Source organism: Oreochromis aureus, linkage group 19 (genome assembly GCF_013358895.1).
Source record: "Oreochromis aureus strain Israel breed Guangdong linkage group 19, ZZ_aureus, whole genome shotgun sequence".
Classification (NCBI taxonomy): Eukaryota; Metazoa; Chordata; class Actinopteri; order Cichliformes; family Cichlidae; genus Oreochromis; species Oreochromis aureus.
Window position 1 is genome coordinate 30360565 of NC_052960.1, and position 15901 is coordinate 30376465.

At 40.2% G+C, this 15901-nt stretch overlaps 1 protein-coding gene across 1 annotated transcript in view; it reads left to right on the top strand.

Annotated features, from left to right (window-relative positions):
- The window catches only part of nrxn3a (neurexin 3a), a 240698-nt gene that overhangs the window by 101095 nt on the left and 123702 nt on the right, over positions 1-15901 (top strand). The window contains 2 exon segments of the mRNA XM_039603223.1: positions 4595-4896; positions 8177-8338. Coding sequence (XP_039459157.1) covers positions 4595-4896; positions 8177-8338 — 464 coding nt within the window.

The following is a 15901-nucleotide window of genomic DNA, read 5'->3' on the forward strand; positions in this document are numbered from 1 at the left end:
GCAGTTTTCTCAGCCTTTTCCTTTACTGTTAATTTACAGCTTTGTGGGAACTGACTTCTTTTACTGATCTTAATGGAGACCTTTATTGTCATGTATGTGCTCAGTGTTTGAAGGAAGAGTCCATGAACAGTCTGAATGCCTTTTTAGTTATTGTTGTGAGATTGTGCCTTTGGCTCACCATGTGAGGCAGTTTGCAGGCTAAGCTGGTGGCCATTTTGGCTAACAGTTAGAATCCTGTTTTTGGTGAATTGTTTTTGATAAAAAAAACCAAAAAACAAATCTTAATGATGAGTTCTATCTTCTAAATGTAAATGTTAGTGAAAGTCACCACTATGAGATCTTCATCTCTCACCTCTGACAGAGCTTCAACAGCATTCCCAGGAAGACTGGGGACACTGAGTCTGAATGGACCATGTTCAGCTGCAACTAAAGACTATTTTGGTAGTTGACTAATCTTTTTTTTTTTTTCTTAATTACTCGATTAGTCAACAATTATTTTTATTAACCCTTATCTCCACCTTCTGTGGGCAAACCTGCTGTTCTATGGTCCAGTACCCAACCGGCTCAAGTCTGCCCACCTGTGAATATCACCCTGTTGTCTCTTCCCAGAGCAAATTAAAATAATGGCCCAGGAAACACATGAACTTGAAAATAATCAAATGTGTTTTAACATTACTCAATAGGACTGTCAGATTAAAAATGAAATAAATACAAAGTTCTAATAGTATTTAAACAAAAAACCTAACTAAACTAAAAATGCCTTCTGTCCAGATGTTTAAATAAAGCTTCAAACTAAAATAAAAAGGTTTATATTTCCAGTCAGTTTACAGATGATTTAGTTCATGAATTTATGATTGCATTGGACATGCTCCGGTGAGAGGTTTACTATTCAGAATAAACAGTGAGAAAAAAAACTAGGAGACAGTGTAGCTCCTCCTGTTTACTGGTTTACTATTGTATTTCACTCACTAGCTAACAAAGATGAAATAGTGTTAGCTGAGCAAGCATCATCCATGAGAAGTTTCTGACAGGTAAGCTAACATAAACATTACTGTACAAACATTGACTTAAACGAGGTATCAACGTGACACACTAACTTAACTTAAGACTTACCCATTCAGAGTTGACATCACAGCATCCACACTGGTGGCAGGTGGGCAGCATTTACACCCAAACTCTTGAGAATGAGGCAATGTAGGATTTTGAAATTAATACCATAGGGGGATCTAATCAAAGTCTTGTAAGAGTTGAAGGGCTCATTGGAGGTGGTCATCAGGAGTGTCTCATTGCCCTCACCCTCACCACCTAAGGGGTACCTTCCTCTCACATCATCTATAATTGACTGAGACTCTCCTCCAGACACTCAATTCCTTTAACTTTAAATATGTTTATATTGTCCATTCTGTAAAATAGTCAGATGTCTATTCATATTAATGTACAGAATTCACCTGCTTGCTGCTTCTACTGCACATTCACCCAGTGTATATACTATATATATACTATATATATATATATATATATATATATATATATATATATATATATTTATAATGTTATTCCTCTACCCCCCCTTTTTTTTTTTTTTTGCATGTCGAGGAGCGTGTCAGGATACATTTCACTGTGTGTTATACTTGTATAACTATGCATGTGACTAATAAAGAACCTTGAACCTTGAACCTTGAACCTCTATTCCTCTGTCCAAGCCACCTTAGGGACTCCGCTGCTCCACCTCCAGCCATGCCGGAGAGTCTTCATTGCCATCTTTGACCTCCTGTCAAAGGTGTCTTCCTCTCTATCAATGTTGACCCCCGCAGTTGCCACCTGAGTTGCACCATTGTCTCTGTCAACATTTGCCTTGAGTGAATCATCTCCACATCCTCTGACAGCCTCCTGCAAAGCCACTGGTTGTTCCATGGTTGATCCCCAGAACTGTTTTTCCCTGTCAGTCCCCTTAATTGCTACATGTCCTCCATTTTGCCCCTTGGCCAGGCCAACCCTCTGGACTGGTTTTCTATTCTATTTGGACTCTGTTTCTTTGGTTCTGTTGATGTTAATCTGAAAATGTTGGTTGAGCTTATACCTCTTATGAAACTGGAGATACTGTCACAGATCGCTGTGTGACAGGCAGAGGCAGGAGTTGGACTCAAATGGAGGACTCACACACAAGGGGAGTAAACTGAAAGAGGCAGCTTTATTGGCCGTTCAAAACTCAAACACTAGATACAAGAAAACATAACTTAAAACAGGAAACTAGGAACTACACGCTAGAAGCAGGGAGTGGCGAGGAAACTGAGGAGCACAGTGAAACTACACAGCAACGAGGGACAACGTGACAACAAGCAGAGGAAGACAGAGGACTAAACACACAAAGGATAACCAGGGAATGGGAAACGGGGGAATCACAGCTGGAACTAATCAGACTAACGGGACAGGAAAATAACTGAACATAATGCACACAGAACAGGAGACTATCAAAATGAAACAGGAAACAAACAGACACATACTGAGACATGGACTAAATGAATGCAGGGAGCAGACAGAACGAGAGATACACATGGGAAACAGATGAATAAACATAGAGACAGAACCTAGCATACATGGTAGACATGACAAACTACACAGGGAGGCACAAATGACTAAAATGAACCTAAGAACTAGAAACTAAACTCAAAAATTCAAGAAACAGAAACACTGGGTCATACTCAATACCACGACAGTATCATCAATACTTCCCTTGTGCTAAAGGAGTTATTAAAAGAAAAAACGTTAAAAAACGGTTAAGATGATAAATCACAGAGTAAATTGCTTGTACTGTGTACTGCATGTTTACAATAAATGTAAGTGATATCAAAGCAGTGAAAGAAGAGCTATTAGCAACGTTTCTAGCACACCAGTCTCCTGTCAGTCTCCCACTGAAAACTAGAAGACTGTCCACAATGCATTCTGAAAAAGCTGCTATCCTCCGCTCCAAACTTTGTTAATGGTTCATGGACACGCTCATGAAACTGACTTAAGATTCCAATTATTCTTAGGGGGGCGACCGTGGTTCACGGGGGTTGGGAAGCTCAACTTTTTAACCGGAAGGTTGCCGGTTCGATCCCCAGCTCTGTCTGTCTTGATCGTTGTGTCCTTGGGCAAGACACTTCACCTACTGCCTACTGGTGTTGGCCAGAGGGGCCGATGGTGCGATATGGCAGCCTCGCTTCTGTCAGTCTGTCCCAGGGCAGCTGTGGCTACAACTGTAGCTGCCTCCACCAGTGTGAGAAGTGAATGAATAGTGGAATTGTAAAGCACTTTGGGTGTCTCGAAAAGCGCTATATAAATGCAATCCATTACTCTTAGTCAAACAGTCAAGCCTGTTTCCAGAGACAAATGCGAGCACATCCTGGACATTCAGTGCATCAGCACCGAAGCCCCTCAGCACTGTGCACGTTCTCCTCTCCTCTGTGTTTAAGCATTGTTTTCAATAAACTGCATGCTCAGAAAAATGTTTTGTCTCACTCCCATTTCTTCTTGTTGCATGTTGAAGCTCGACTTGGAACCTTAAGGTCCAGCATTAAGGTCCAACCATGCAAAATATGATTTTTGTCATTTTTTCAAGTGGTCTTAAACCTTTGATCGGGACTGTATCACCAGTACTTTTTTTTTAATTTTATTTTTTTTACACCAAACGCAGTTTGTGGTGTCACAACACATTAGTAATCTATCCCAAATTCTTTTAAAAAAATTCCTTATTAACAGATTTCAGGTGTTCAGCAGGCTCATACTTCCTTTGTCATGTTCTAACTGTATCCTGTTTCATTGTCTAACCTATTCTTCTTCTTCTTATTGTTATTATTATTATTATTATTAGTAGTAGTAGTAGTAGTAGTAGTAGTAGTATTGTTGTTGTTGTTGTTATTTTGATGATGATGATGATGAAATCAGTGTGCATACTGTTTCTAAACAACACCCCCAATGAAATAGATAAAATCTACTCATGCAGCTCCTTGTATTGGAGTCCTCTGGTAATATTGTTTGATCAGAGTGTCCAGCATTCTTGCTTTAGAGACAGCAAGTTAACACCTTACATGTGTTATCCATCAGCAGTCCAGTTCCTTTTTTTCTGTTCCTCTCAGCATCTGGTTTTGCAAGTTTTGCTTTTTGCTCTGTCATGTCCGATATTTTTGAAGGGTCATATTTATACAGTTATCACATGAATATTCCTTGTATTCACCTAAGAGTATGTCTTTGTTTAACTGACCTATCCTAATTTATTCAACCTGTTTTTTTCTTTCTTTTCTTTTATATTCACCCAATTGCTTAGTAAGCAAAAAAGAAAGAAAGAAAGAAAGAAGAAACCCTGTAAATACAAATATGATATGATAAAGTGCAAAGATATTATTCTCGAGGCATACTATTGTCTCAAGAATGCAAAATTAAAACACTTTTGTTCTGATTAAAAGAATGTTTATTGTCCATGTCAGATTATTCATGAAACATTATTTGCAGTGGAGTGGCAGCTGAAAACTAAAAATGTTGAATGTAAAAAAGATTAAAATGTTAACCATCATTGAAACATATTTTTCCCTACAATCTTTTTTTCTTACTATAGCAAGAGAAGAGAATGTGGCGACTTTCCGTGGCTCAGAGTACTTCTGCTACGATCTCTCCCAGAACCCAATCCAGAGCAGCAGCGATGAAATTACACTGTCCTTTAAGACGTGGCAGCGGAACGGCCTTATTCTTCACACTGGCAAGTCAGCTGACTATGTTAATCTAGCACTAAAGGACGGAGCTGTCTCCCTCGTTATCAACTTGGGGTCTGGAGCCTTTGAAGCCATTGTGGAGCCGGTCAAGGGGAAGTTCAACGACAACTCATGGCACGATGTCAAAGTGACCCGCAACCTCCGGCAGGTAAGGCACACAGGTGTACTTTATGATGTGAACATGTCAGTGTTTTGGTCAGCAGCAGGGGTTAGACTTATTTTACTAAATTGTATGGATTATTGAACAGCAGCTGAATTCTAGAATATAAGGACGATAGCACACTGACAGCTACAAACAGGCTGTCAGTCATCCTGCTGACTGCCACTAGAAAGCAACAAAGCTGCTTATGGTGTTGATTTGACTCATGAATGCATCTGTGGGTAGTTTTTACACACTCATCCCTGATTCCCCCCCCCAAAAAAAGATCGATTCACACACCACTAAACTGCAGTTTAATGTTTCAAGGGAATGTTTTCTCCTAAATGCACCATCACTGTAAACCTGATCAAGGGGTCCATTTCACTGGGCCGAGGGGAAGTTTCGCAAACAGCTATCGATTAATGCTCCTTCTACAGGCTTGCCTGTCAATCAGTGCCTGTCAAAATCAATTTTTCATGGCTAAAGTTAAGCATTTTAAGAAAAGTCACTAAATGAAAAGCCACAAGCGGCTCTTAAAGGAACTTCTTTTGGCACTTCACTTCACTTTTTTTCTATTTTTTCTATTTGAGATGTGCTTTCATAAAATATTTTTTATGTTTTCAAACTGATTTGTGCATGGATTAAATTAATAAATAACCAAAACTACACACACATTTTTGTAGACAATTTAAATTCTTATCTTATGTTTGTGGATCACTTCACATGTAATTTAACTCCGTATAGGGCAGTCCATTCAGTCTTGGTTTCTGCTGGAAGCTTCCATATTCCCCTACAAGCTGTTATTTTAGTTCTCAGTGTCTCTTGACTTTTTTTTTTAAAGCTGTATGTGTGCTTCCTTTGCCACTTTTTATCAATTGATGTACTTTGTATGAACAAAGCCACTGTTCAGTCATATAAACTTGTCTTACCCACCCCATCTTTCTGCAAAGCAAACAGGCATTGGATATGGTGTGATAAACAAACTCCATTGTATGGTAGATATCATTCTTATTATTGTCTTTTTGGTTTGCTGTGTACTTCGATTTTTCCTCCTTTCTGTCTTTTGTACCCTTAGCTAGCACTCCTCTAAAAACAAGAGAGCAGGTTCTTTTGCTCTTCTGATCTAGGCCTTCTTTGGCTCCTTTGCTCACATTTTCACTTTTTCATTTTCCTTTTAGTCTCTTCTTACTTTTGTTTTAAATTAATTTCATGTTTTTAATTTTGGAATTTTTTGTTAACCTCTTAACATCAACCTGATTAAGATTAGGTTGACATCGATGAGATATAAGCTTCATGAAACAAAGAGAGACAAATTCCCATTACAACTCAGATAATAGTTTACTGTATACTGTTTATATACTGTAAAATTATATGGAAAATATGAAATAGAGCAGGATGCAGGAGAATAATAGATAAGTACCCGTTGCAGTAACAGTACTGCCTTTGAGGTAATCACACACTGATTGGACAGACTTTTAAATATGAGAAAAGAAGTCTTGTATGTCTCTGGAAACAGCAGTACCTGAGCTGGAGGTGAGCTTTAGCATGCTAATGAAGCAGCTGTAGGCTTGCCTAATCTAATACTATTTTCTTCAAATTCAGCACAAATGTTCTCCTTTGATGGCCGAAGATCAATGTGACCGTTGAAAACATGTTTTTGATCATATCTTAAGAATTGTTCTGCTAATTATGAAATAAGCTCATGCAAATAGGATTACAGATGATGATGATATTTTGGATTTACAAAGTGAAAGTTCATTGGTTTTCCTTTCATATATTACAAGCTTTGGCAGTTGAGTTATTGGCATGCAAGACATGCAGCTGGATATTTTAAGTCTAGAGTTCTCTGGTAACATCTTTTACCAGTAGAACCAGCATTTACATGCTACAGAAAATCAAAGCATCTGCTTGTTTGATTACTAGTGAGATATGAATGCATGTTTTTGTTGCTTGAAGCTAAATTCATTCAGTTTTGCACCTATTGTTTTGCTATTTTACTATTTTACACAGAAAGCATCTAAACTTAGCAGAAAAGGTGTTTGATCAATTATTTCTTTGTTTTAACAGTGCTTCTTAGCAATAAACCTTATACTGTTGATAAGCCTGTGTAAATGATGCCACATTTGTGGTGAAATTGGATTTGTGGGTTGAGCAGCAGAGTTGAGTATCTGAGCTACACCCAAGAAAATCTTCTCTGCCAATGTCAAACAGCTTTGTGCTATTGACTCTTGGTTGGTGTCATTGATGATTGAAGTCTGAAGAAACAAGACATATTGGGAATTTAACAATTGATCCATTTGACAAACAGGGCCTCAGTACCATGTGGAAGAATCATACATTGCTATCTCTCTGCATTGAAGTTGCCTCTCCTCCAATGATGACAAGCCTTTTTTACCAGTGAGGGAGGTGACGCCCGACACCATCACACTGCCTCCACTAAAAAGCAGTTATCTATTATCAGCGCAACAATCCCCATAGTGTTCTCTGCATCTTCTCCACACTTTGACCATATGATCCAACGGCTGTAGATAGAATCTGGACTCATTGCTGCACATAATTTTCCTCCACATGTTCAGGTTCTATAGTACATCCATATGTACATAGTACACAGTAAAGGACAGTAATGGCCGCTCTAGGAGTCTGGAGATTGACTGTGTTCAACCACTTTCTTCCTGTGTTTTCATTTTGGGACACCTCTGGCATCCTCTGCTATATGGATCTTGGCTTTCAATACACCAGCTTGATGATGCCCTGTGGCGCTGGCCCTCAGTCAGATGTGAGCAGATATCAACTGATCACTAGGCCCATGCTCATAGGTGCTCCTAATCAAGTGCCAATCAGGCATTGGATTGTCAGCACTGCAACAGGGTAACAGAAGCTCAGCACAAGAGTCAGTCACAGAATAAGCTGTTTGGCCTTGACAGAGAACATTTGGCAAGTTTTTCTTGGGCTCAAACCACATTCTCAACTCTGATGCTCAATCCACAAATTAATTTTTCTTATAAATGTGGCACAATTTAGGGGAAAGAAACAGGCCTTCCAGTGATATAAGAAACATTGTTTCAACAAAGAAATATTCAATCAAACAGAAATTTACTAACTGAAAAAAAGAGGGAAATCAAATGGTCTGGCAGAATTTCCTCATCATCTGTCATCAGTAACACAGGTAAACCAGGTCTGGCATTTATAATTAAACACCTGAGTGTGCTCTTAAATAGCAGCATTTGTTCTATCTTAAACTCAAAACAAAAAGATTCTGCCTCACTTTCCTTTTACTCCTTTTTGCCAGGTGACAATATCAGTGGATGGGATTCTGACCACTACAGGCTACACCCAGGAAGATTACACCATGCTGGGCTCTGATGACTTCTTCTATGTGGGTGGGAGCCCCAGCACAGCTGACCTGCCTGGTTCTCCAGTTAGCAACAACTTCATGGGCTGTCTCAAGGAGGTAAATACTTCACTTACAGTTTAGTTTGATTACTATGCAAATACATTATTTAAAGCTGGACATCAGAAGAATACATTTTTTTAAGAACTTAAACAGTTTTGGCTTTTTGGAATGTTTATTGGATTCCATGTTCACATAATAATTCATTTCCATTTTGTTTGTTAGAGTAAAGATTAGATTTCGGGGATCATTGAGTTTCATGACAAAAGAGACCAACATGTAGTCGTAGTGCATTCTTAAATCTGAATGCTGTTGAATTCAGCAAAAGTTGGTTTGAAGCTTTACTTTCATGTTATTAACATTTAGTTAATATCAGTTAGTTACAGATCGGATATATTTGACCTACAGATAGCAGAGCACTAATGTTCTGTCACTAAATGAAATAGCAGTAACACTTTTAAGCAGGACACTTAATTGACTGCTATATTAGCCATAATTCTGATGACATCATTTCCTGCTTTTAATTAAGTCCAGTCTTCTTAAATGTGTTTGCATTGCAGGACCAGTGTGTACAAAATGCACTTTAACACCTATTTCTTCTTAATTTTTTTACATTTAGGAGTTTTTGTATTAAGAGGCTTTTTAAAGGTTGTAATAAATCAAAATCTTTCTTCCAGTTTTGTTGATTTCATTACACCAGGGTGACTAACATCTACATCTACTCCCATTTCTCTCTGTGTAAGCAACAAATCTTGTTTATAAACAGGATAACGAATTGCTTTTATTTCAAATATAAAGTTCAAGATAGAGAGAGCATCACCGCTACTTTTAGAAGGTTTTTGCTTGCATTTGCGCAATATCTCTAAATTTGAAAAATCCTGTCTCAGAGTGATGCTGAAAAACTACTTCATGCATGTATTACTTCTTGGCTGGAGTATTGTTATTCATTATTATCAGGTTAACTAAAAACTCCCCCCCAACCCCTTTTTAGTTTAACACTTAGTTTAGCAGACCTTCAGCTGGCTTTCTTGTGGTTCCTCAGCTTTTAAAAGTAGAATGGGAGGCAGAGCCTTCAGCGTTTAAGTCCTTCTTCTATCTTTACCTTTAAGATTAAATTTGAAACTTTCCTTTTTGCTAAAGCATATAGTTAGGGCTGGATCAGGTGACCCTGAATCCTCCCTTAGTTCTGGTAAGCCTGGGCTGCCTGGAGTTCCCATGATGCACTGAGTGTTTTTTTTTCTTCAGTCATCTCAATTCACATTCTCTCACTTCCAAAGGATGTCTTTTGTACTGTCTCCCTCCCCTCACCCCTAACTGGTGCCGCAAATTGCAGCCCCTGCCTGAGCCTTATTGGGCTGTGGTAAAATGGAGTTTTTCCTTCCCACTGTTGCCAGATTCTTGCACATAGGCAGTTGCGTGATTGTTGGCGTGTTCTCTGTGTTACTGTGGGGTCTTCACCTTACAACAAGGTTTCTTGAGGCAAACGTTGTTGTGATTTGATAATATATAAAAAATGAATTAAATTGTAGATTACTGGCAAATTTTGCAGAATAGATAGAAGAAATGACACAAGAGCTTTGAATGGATGAAACAGTTTCAGTGATTTTAAACCAATTTTAAGGATGTAAATGCTGATTCGTTGATTTAAACAATACAGAAAAAACATACAGTGGACATGTGCTACACACAAACACACACACACACACACACACACACACACACACACACACACACACACACACACACACACACACACACGTATTTGTCACATACACTTGCACACTTGCAAATACTGTTTGCTTAAGGTGATGTCATACCACAGCACTAACTGGAGGAAGAGTAATATGACAGTGGGGGCTTGGCTTTCTCTGCCAGTGTTCACCAACTACACACACACACACACACACACACACACACACACACACACACACACACACACAGAATACACATATGGCTGCAAAGAGAAGGGGGGCACACAGTAGTTATTTAATCCCCTTCTGGCCTACTTCCTGCTCTGTGTCACGCTGGTCATGTTTGCAATTCCCTGTACTAACCACTCTTGACAAGTACACACAGGGACAGACACACATATTCACAAATAAACCAAATCATTCACACCTTTATTTCTCCATCAGAAGACACAGGATCAAGGCATAGCAGAACACAACCTGTAGTATTACAGTGTAAATGTTAGGACGTCCTCAGGTCGTCACATCAAACAGCCTGAGACATCACATCATAGACACAAAAATGAAACATGATGCTTGAGTGGGCATCACTCTAATGGTTTGACTCACTGGCCACAGACATGGAACAGGATGCACCTTATATGTAGATATGAAGCCTCATGTTGCACTAACAATAATAATAATAAATACCTTGGAAAGTCATAATTCAGCTCTACCTCCTTGAGTAGTCTGTCTGTGCTGACTGTTGGTGTGATAGCAACTGATTATACAGGAATGGAAATATAATTATGAATACTACAGTAAATTTCTGCTAATATGTCTACTTGTGTTTTACATACTAGTTCTTTTAAATAATTTTGAAGCCTTATTTTGTCTGCTGTGATTGCTTCTCATGGCCATTGATCAAGGGTCTTACTAACTTTACCAGGTTTTACTAGCAATATAGATCAGTGCCTTTTGTGTGTGTGTTTAAAATCAGTGCTGAGACATGTACACAGATAGAGCTCTGTCAGTGCTCTGTGGGTGGCTGTTTTATTGAGTGGCAGGAGAGCTTAAACATTTAACCACTCTTTATGTTCACTGTCGCCATCTTGGATTGTTAACTCAGTGTGGCTGCTTGTAGCTTTATAAGTCAAGTTTTACATGTAAACGATGTGGGATGCATATACAAGAAGCAAATAGTTTTAACTACAGTACATTTCTGTATTAGGGATGTAGGCAATTTCTGTTAAGTCACTTAATGTAAGTTAACAGAAATTGGATGCCCACACAATATAAGGTATATATGTTGCAGTCTGTGTGTGTGTGTGTGTGTGTATTTTATAAGATTAGTCAGAAAGAAAAATGACATTACATACCTTAGACAATAATATGCCTTTTCAGTGTAACCATATGTCGACCACAGTGTATAAGAGTGGAGTGGATAAGCATCAGGTATGTCTTCAGTGTAAACTAAGGCAACCTCTTTATTAGGATATATATGGTCGACTCTTAAGTCATAATGTGCTCATGATACTAAGCACACAATGCTCTCACCATAAAGCTGAAGCTGTTTTTAACAATATTTGAAGAATTTCTTGAAACAGGCAGATCAGCAGTTTAACCAAAAGCTGTTAGCACTGTGTGCTTGATTTATCTCTGAGCATCTCTGCCTGAGGTTTGCCGCTACTTTCCTTTTCGGTACATCCACAGGAAGTGTAGGAACATTAACTACTTCCAGTTTTGCTTTAGGGTGGGAAACACTGATATGGTACACAATCATTTGCTGGTGAGCGGTGTATTGGTCAACAGCAAGTTTGTTTTGTAAGCTGTAGTCAGGGGCCATGTTTTGCAAAGGCTTTAGCTGAAGGACCAGATTTGCACACATCTTGAGCAGGCTTTCCAACAACCGACTCTAAACTTGAACACTATGGCTTTTGAGAATATAAGAATAGCTGTTATAGATGATCAGAACAAATGGAATGGTCAACAAATAGTGTAACTCCTGCTGTAACTGATCGAGAGCTGTAACTGGCACAAATAAAATATACTCCAACTTTAATGTAACTGAAGCTATGTTTTGCTCTATAACTCTTGCTGGTAGAGTCATTTTACATTGTCTCTTCATATATATATATACTTAGTACTCCCACACGGAAATGTAAGGTCTCACAGACCCTACATTTCCATAGGTCCATTCACTACCTAGAGAGACAAGAAAACTTTGTTCCTGTGATATTATACATGAAAGTAACAGAAAAATATCACAGTCTTAGTTTCCAAGAAAATAAGACTTGGAGGAGTACACGTCATCAGTGTCCAGCTACATCAACAAGTGCACCGATGACATCACTGTCTCCAAGACCATCATTTCACGACCCAACCAGAAACCGTGGATTACTGCGGAAGTGCGTGCACTTCTGAGGACCCGAGACTCTGCCTTCAAAGCGGGAGATAAGGTGGCGCTTAGTAGAGCTAGGGCCGAACTTTCTTGGGCCATCAGAGAGGCGCCGCGCACGCCCAGAGAATCCACAACCACTTCAAGGACAGCGGCGACACACGGCGCATGTGGCAGGGCTTACAAGCCATCACTAACTACAGGACGACATCACCTGCCTGTGATGGTGACAGCTCCCTCCCAGATGCGCTGAACAACTTCTACGCTCAGTTCGACAGGCAGAACGACATGGCGGCGAGGAAGACCACCCCTCCTCCGAACGACCAGGTGCTGTGTCTCACTACAGCTGAGGTGAGGAAAACTCTACGCAGAGTCAACCCACGTAAAGCTGCTGGACCAGACAACATCCCAGGCAGTGCTCAGAGAATGTGCTGAACAGCTGGCAGATGTTCTCACCGACATCTTCAACATCTCTCTGAGCAGTGCCGTCGTTCCCACGTGCTTCAAGGCCACCACCATCGTCCCGTGCCCAAGAAGTCTTCTGTGTCCTGTCTCAACGACACTACCGTCCTGTTGCACTTACACCCACCATCATGAAGTGCTTGAGCGGCTCGTCATGAGACACATCAAGACCCTGCTGCCCCCCTCACTGGACCCACTGCAATTTGCGTACCGCCATAACCGCTCAACGGACGACGCCATCTCCACTGCACTCCATCTTGCCCTCACACACTTGGACAAGAAGGACACACACGTTCGAATGCTGTACATAGATTTCAGCTCAGCATTCAACACGATCATCCCCCAACAACTGATCGGAAAGCTGAGCCTGCTGGGCCTGAGCACCTCCCTCTGCAACTGGATCCTGGACTTTCTGACCGGAAGGCCTCAGTCAGTACGGCTCGGGAACTGCACCTCCAGCACCACCACACTGAGCACTGGGGCCCCACAAGGCTGTGTGCTCAGTCCTCTGCTATTCACACTGCTGACTCATGACTGTGTAGCAACACACAGTTCAAATCACATCATTAAGTTCGCTGATGACACGACCGTGGTGGGTCTCATTAGCAAGAACGACGAGTCAGCGTACAGAGAGGAAGTGCAGAGGCTAACGGACTGGTGTAAAGACAACAACCTGTCTCTGAATGTTGACAAGACAAAAGAGATGGTTGTTGACTTTAGGAGGACACGAGGCGACCATTCACCGCTGAGCATCAACGGCTCCTCTGTGGAGATCGTCGACAGCACCAAATTCCTGGGCGTCCACCTGGAGAAGGACCTCGGCTGGTCCCTCAACACCAGCTCCCTGCACAAGAAAGCCCAACAGCGTCTCTTCTTTCTGAGAAGACTGAGAAAGGCCCAGCTTCCACCACCGATCCTGACCACCTTCTATAGAGGAACTATTGAGAGCATCCTGAGCGGCTGCATCACTGTCTGGTTTGGGAACTGTGCCATATCGGACCGCAAGACCCTACAGCGGATAGTGGGAACAGCAGAGAAGATCATCGGGGTCTCTCTCCCCTCTATTGAGCACATCTACACCACACGCTGCATTCGCAAAGCCACCAGCATTGTGGCTGATCGGACACACCCCTCTCACACACTCTTCACACACCTGCCATCTGGAAAAAGGTACCGAAGCATTCGGGCACACACATCCAGACTGTGCAACAGCTTCTTTCCACAAGCCATCCGTCTCCTCAACAGAAAGGGACTGGACTGATAAACACGCACGCACACACACACACACACACACACACACACACACACACACACACACACACACACTATCACTCAGCTTAACTCAACTACCTCAAAGCATTGAGACTGGACTGACTAATCAACACAAGCGCAAACACACTGACCTACACCACCAAACTATCGTACACACCAACCTGTAAATGCTCTTTTGCACAATATTATTACACTAACTTCTTTACTTCCTAATTTTTGCTGCTACACTAAGGAATGTTTACTGTTCCTTCACTACCTAGCTACTACCTACCAAGTTTTCCTTAGATAATTAGATAGTTAGTTTTTGTTAATTTATGTTGTAATTTATGTTAGGTCAGTCTGTCTTGTCTCTGCTAGCCAGCTAACTAGGCCTCTTAGTTAGCTAGTTTAGTGTTTTCTGTTAATTTATGTTGCATGTAGCACCTTGGTTCTGGAGGAACGTTGTTTCGTTTTAACTGTATATGGTTGAAGTGACAATAAAGCCAACTTGACTTGACTTGACTTGACATAAGAAGTGAAAGCAACCACTGAACATTGTTCAGCTTTCCCACTATAAGAAGAACCAACAAGAAAACTTAGAAGTGGAGCCTGAGGAGCCGGTGCTAGCCGTTTAAATTGATGGTGCCAAAAAGTGATCATCTGCCTAAAAATGATTTCTGGGTTTTGCCAAAAAGTTTTTGCCTTTATTTTATTTAAATGACTTGTTGTCCTATAACAAGTGAAACACTTGTCAAACATATCTTTCATGAAAGTCTCTATAGCATTTTAAGTTATTTTAAGCCAGTAACATCATTCCTGCCATAATGCAGAAGCTGTAAACACTTTGTTGGCAAAGGGACTTTTATATATCTTGTCTTTATATGGGTAAAAAAGTATAATTAAAAATGTCTTTTCCAAGAGAGGTTCTGGCCAAGAGGGCAGCAGAAATTACAGCAAACAACACTTTACATTTCTATAAAAATACTTTAAGTAGCCAAAAAGAACTGCATTGAGTGTAATGTAGGTAAAACAACAAAAACACTTTCAAAACAGGTAATTTCTTTATTTTATATATATATAATCATTTCATAAATCCTGTTGACTACAGTTTATCAGAATCAGAATACTTAGTTAATCCCAGAGGAAGTGATGTGGTCACAGTTGCTCCCAGACAGTAACAACAGACCCTAAACTAAATTAAATATTACAATATATAAAAATGTTACAAATTATAACAAAATAGCTCTAATAAATACAAATGGCTCTAATTATAAATATCCCAGTATATTACACAAAATTAAATATATAAGATTGACACTGAGGTGTCCTTTTTTTTATCGTATTAACTGTCATTTTCTCTGTAGAGGATGTGCAGATATTAACAGTGTAACTATTGCAGCGTGTACTTGTACTTTAAATGGATGAATTGTACAGAGAGATGGTCACAGGCAGGAATAATTTCCTGTGTCATTCAGTGGCACATTTCTCACTGAATGTGCTCCTGTGACCGGCCAGCACGTCACAGAGTGGGTGCGAGGTATTATCCAGCATTGTCCTTATCTTGGATAACATCTGCCTCTGCAACACCACCTTTAGAGAGTCCAGCTCCATCCCCACAATGTTACTGACCTTGTGGGGCAGTTTAGTAAGCGAACTGAAGGGGGACTTTCACAGGACTTTAACCCCAAAATATGCTGAAGTGCAACAAGACTCACAGTATGCTACACAGCCAACACTGTTAACAATTCATGGAGTCTGTGCCAGAGAAAATGAGTTGCTAGCTAGAATTAAGCCAGGCAGCAAGTCGCGCAAAAGCAACGTAAATGGTCCAACAAGCAGTTTTCT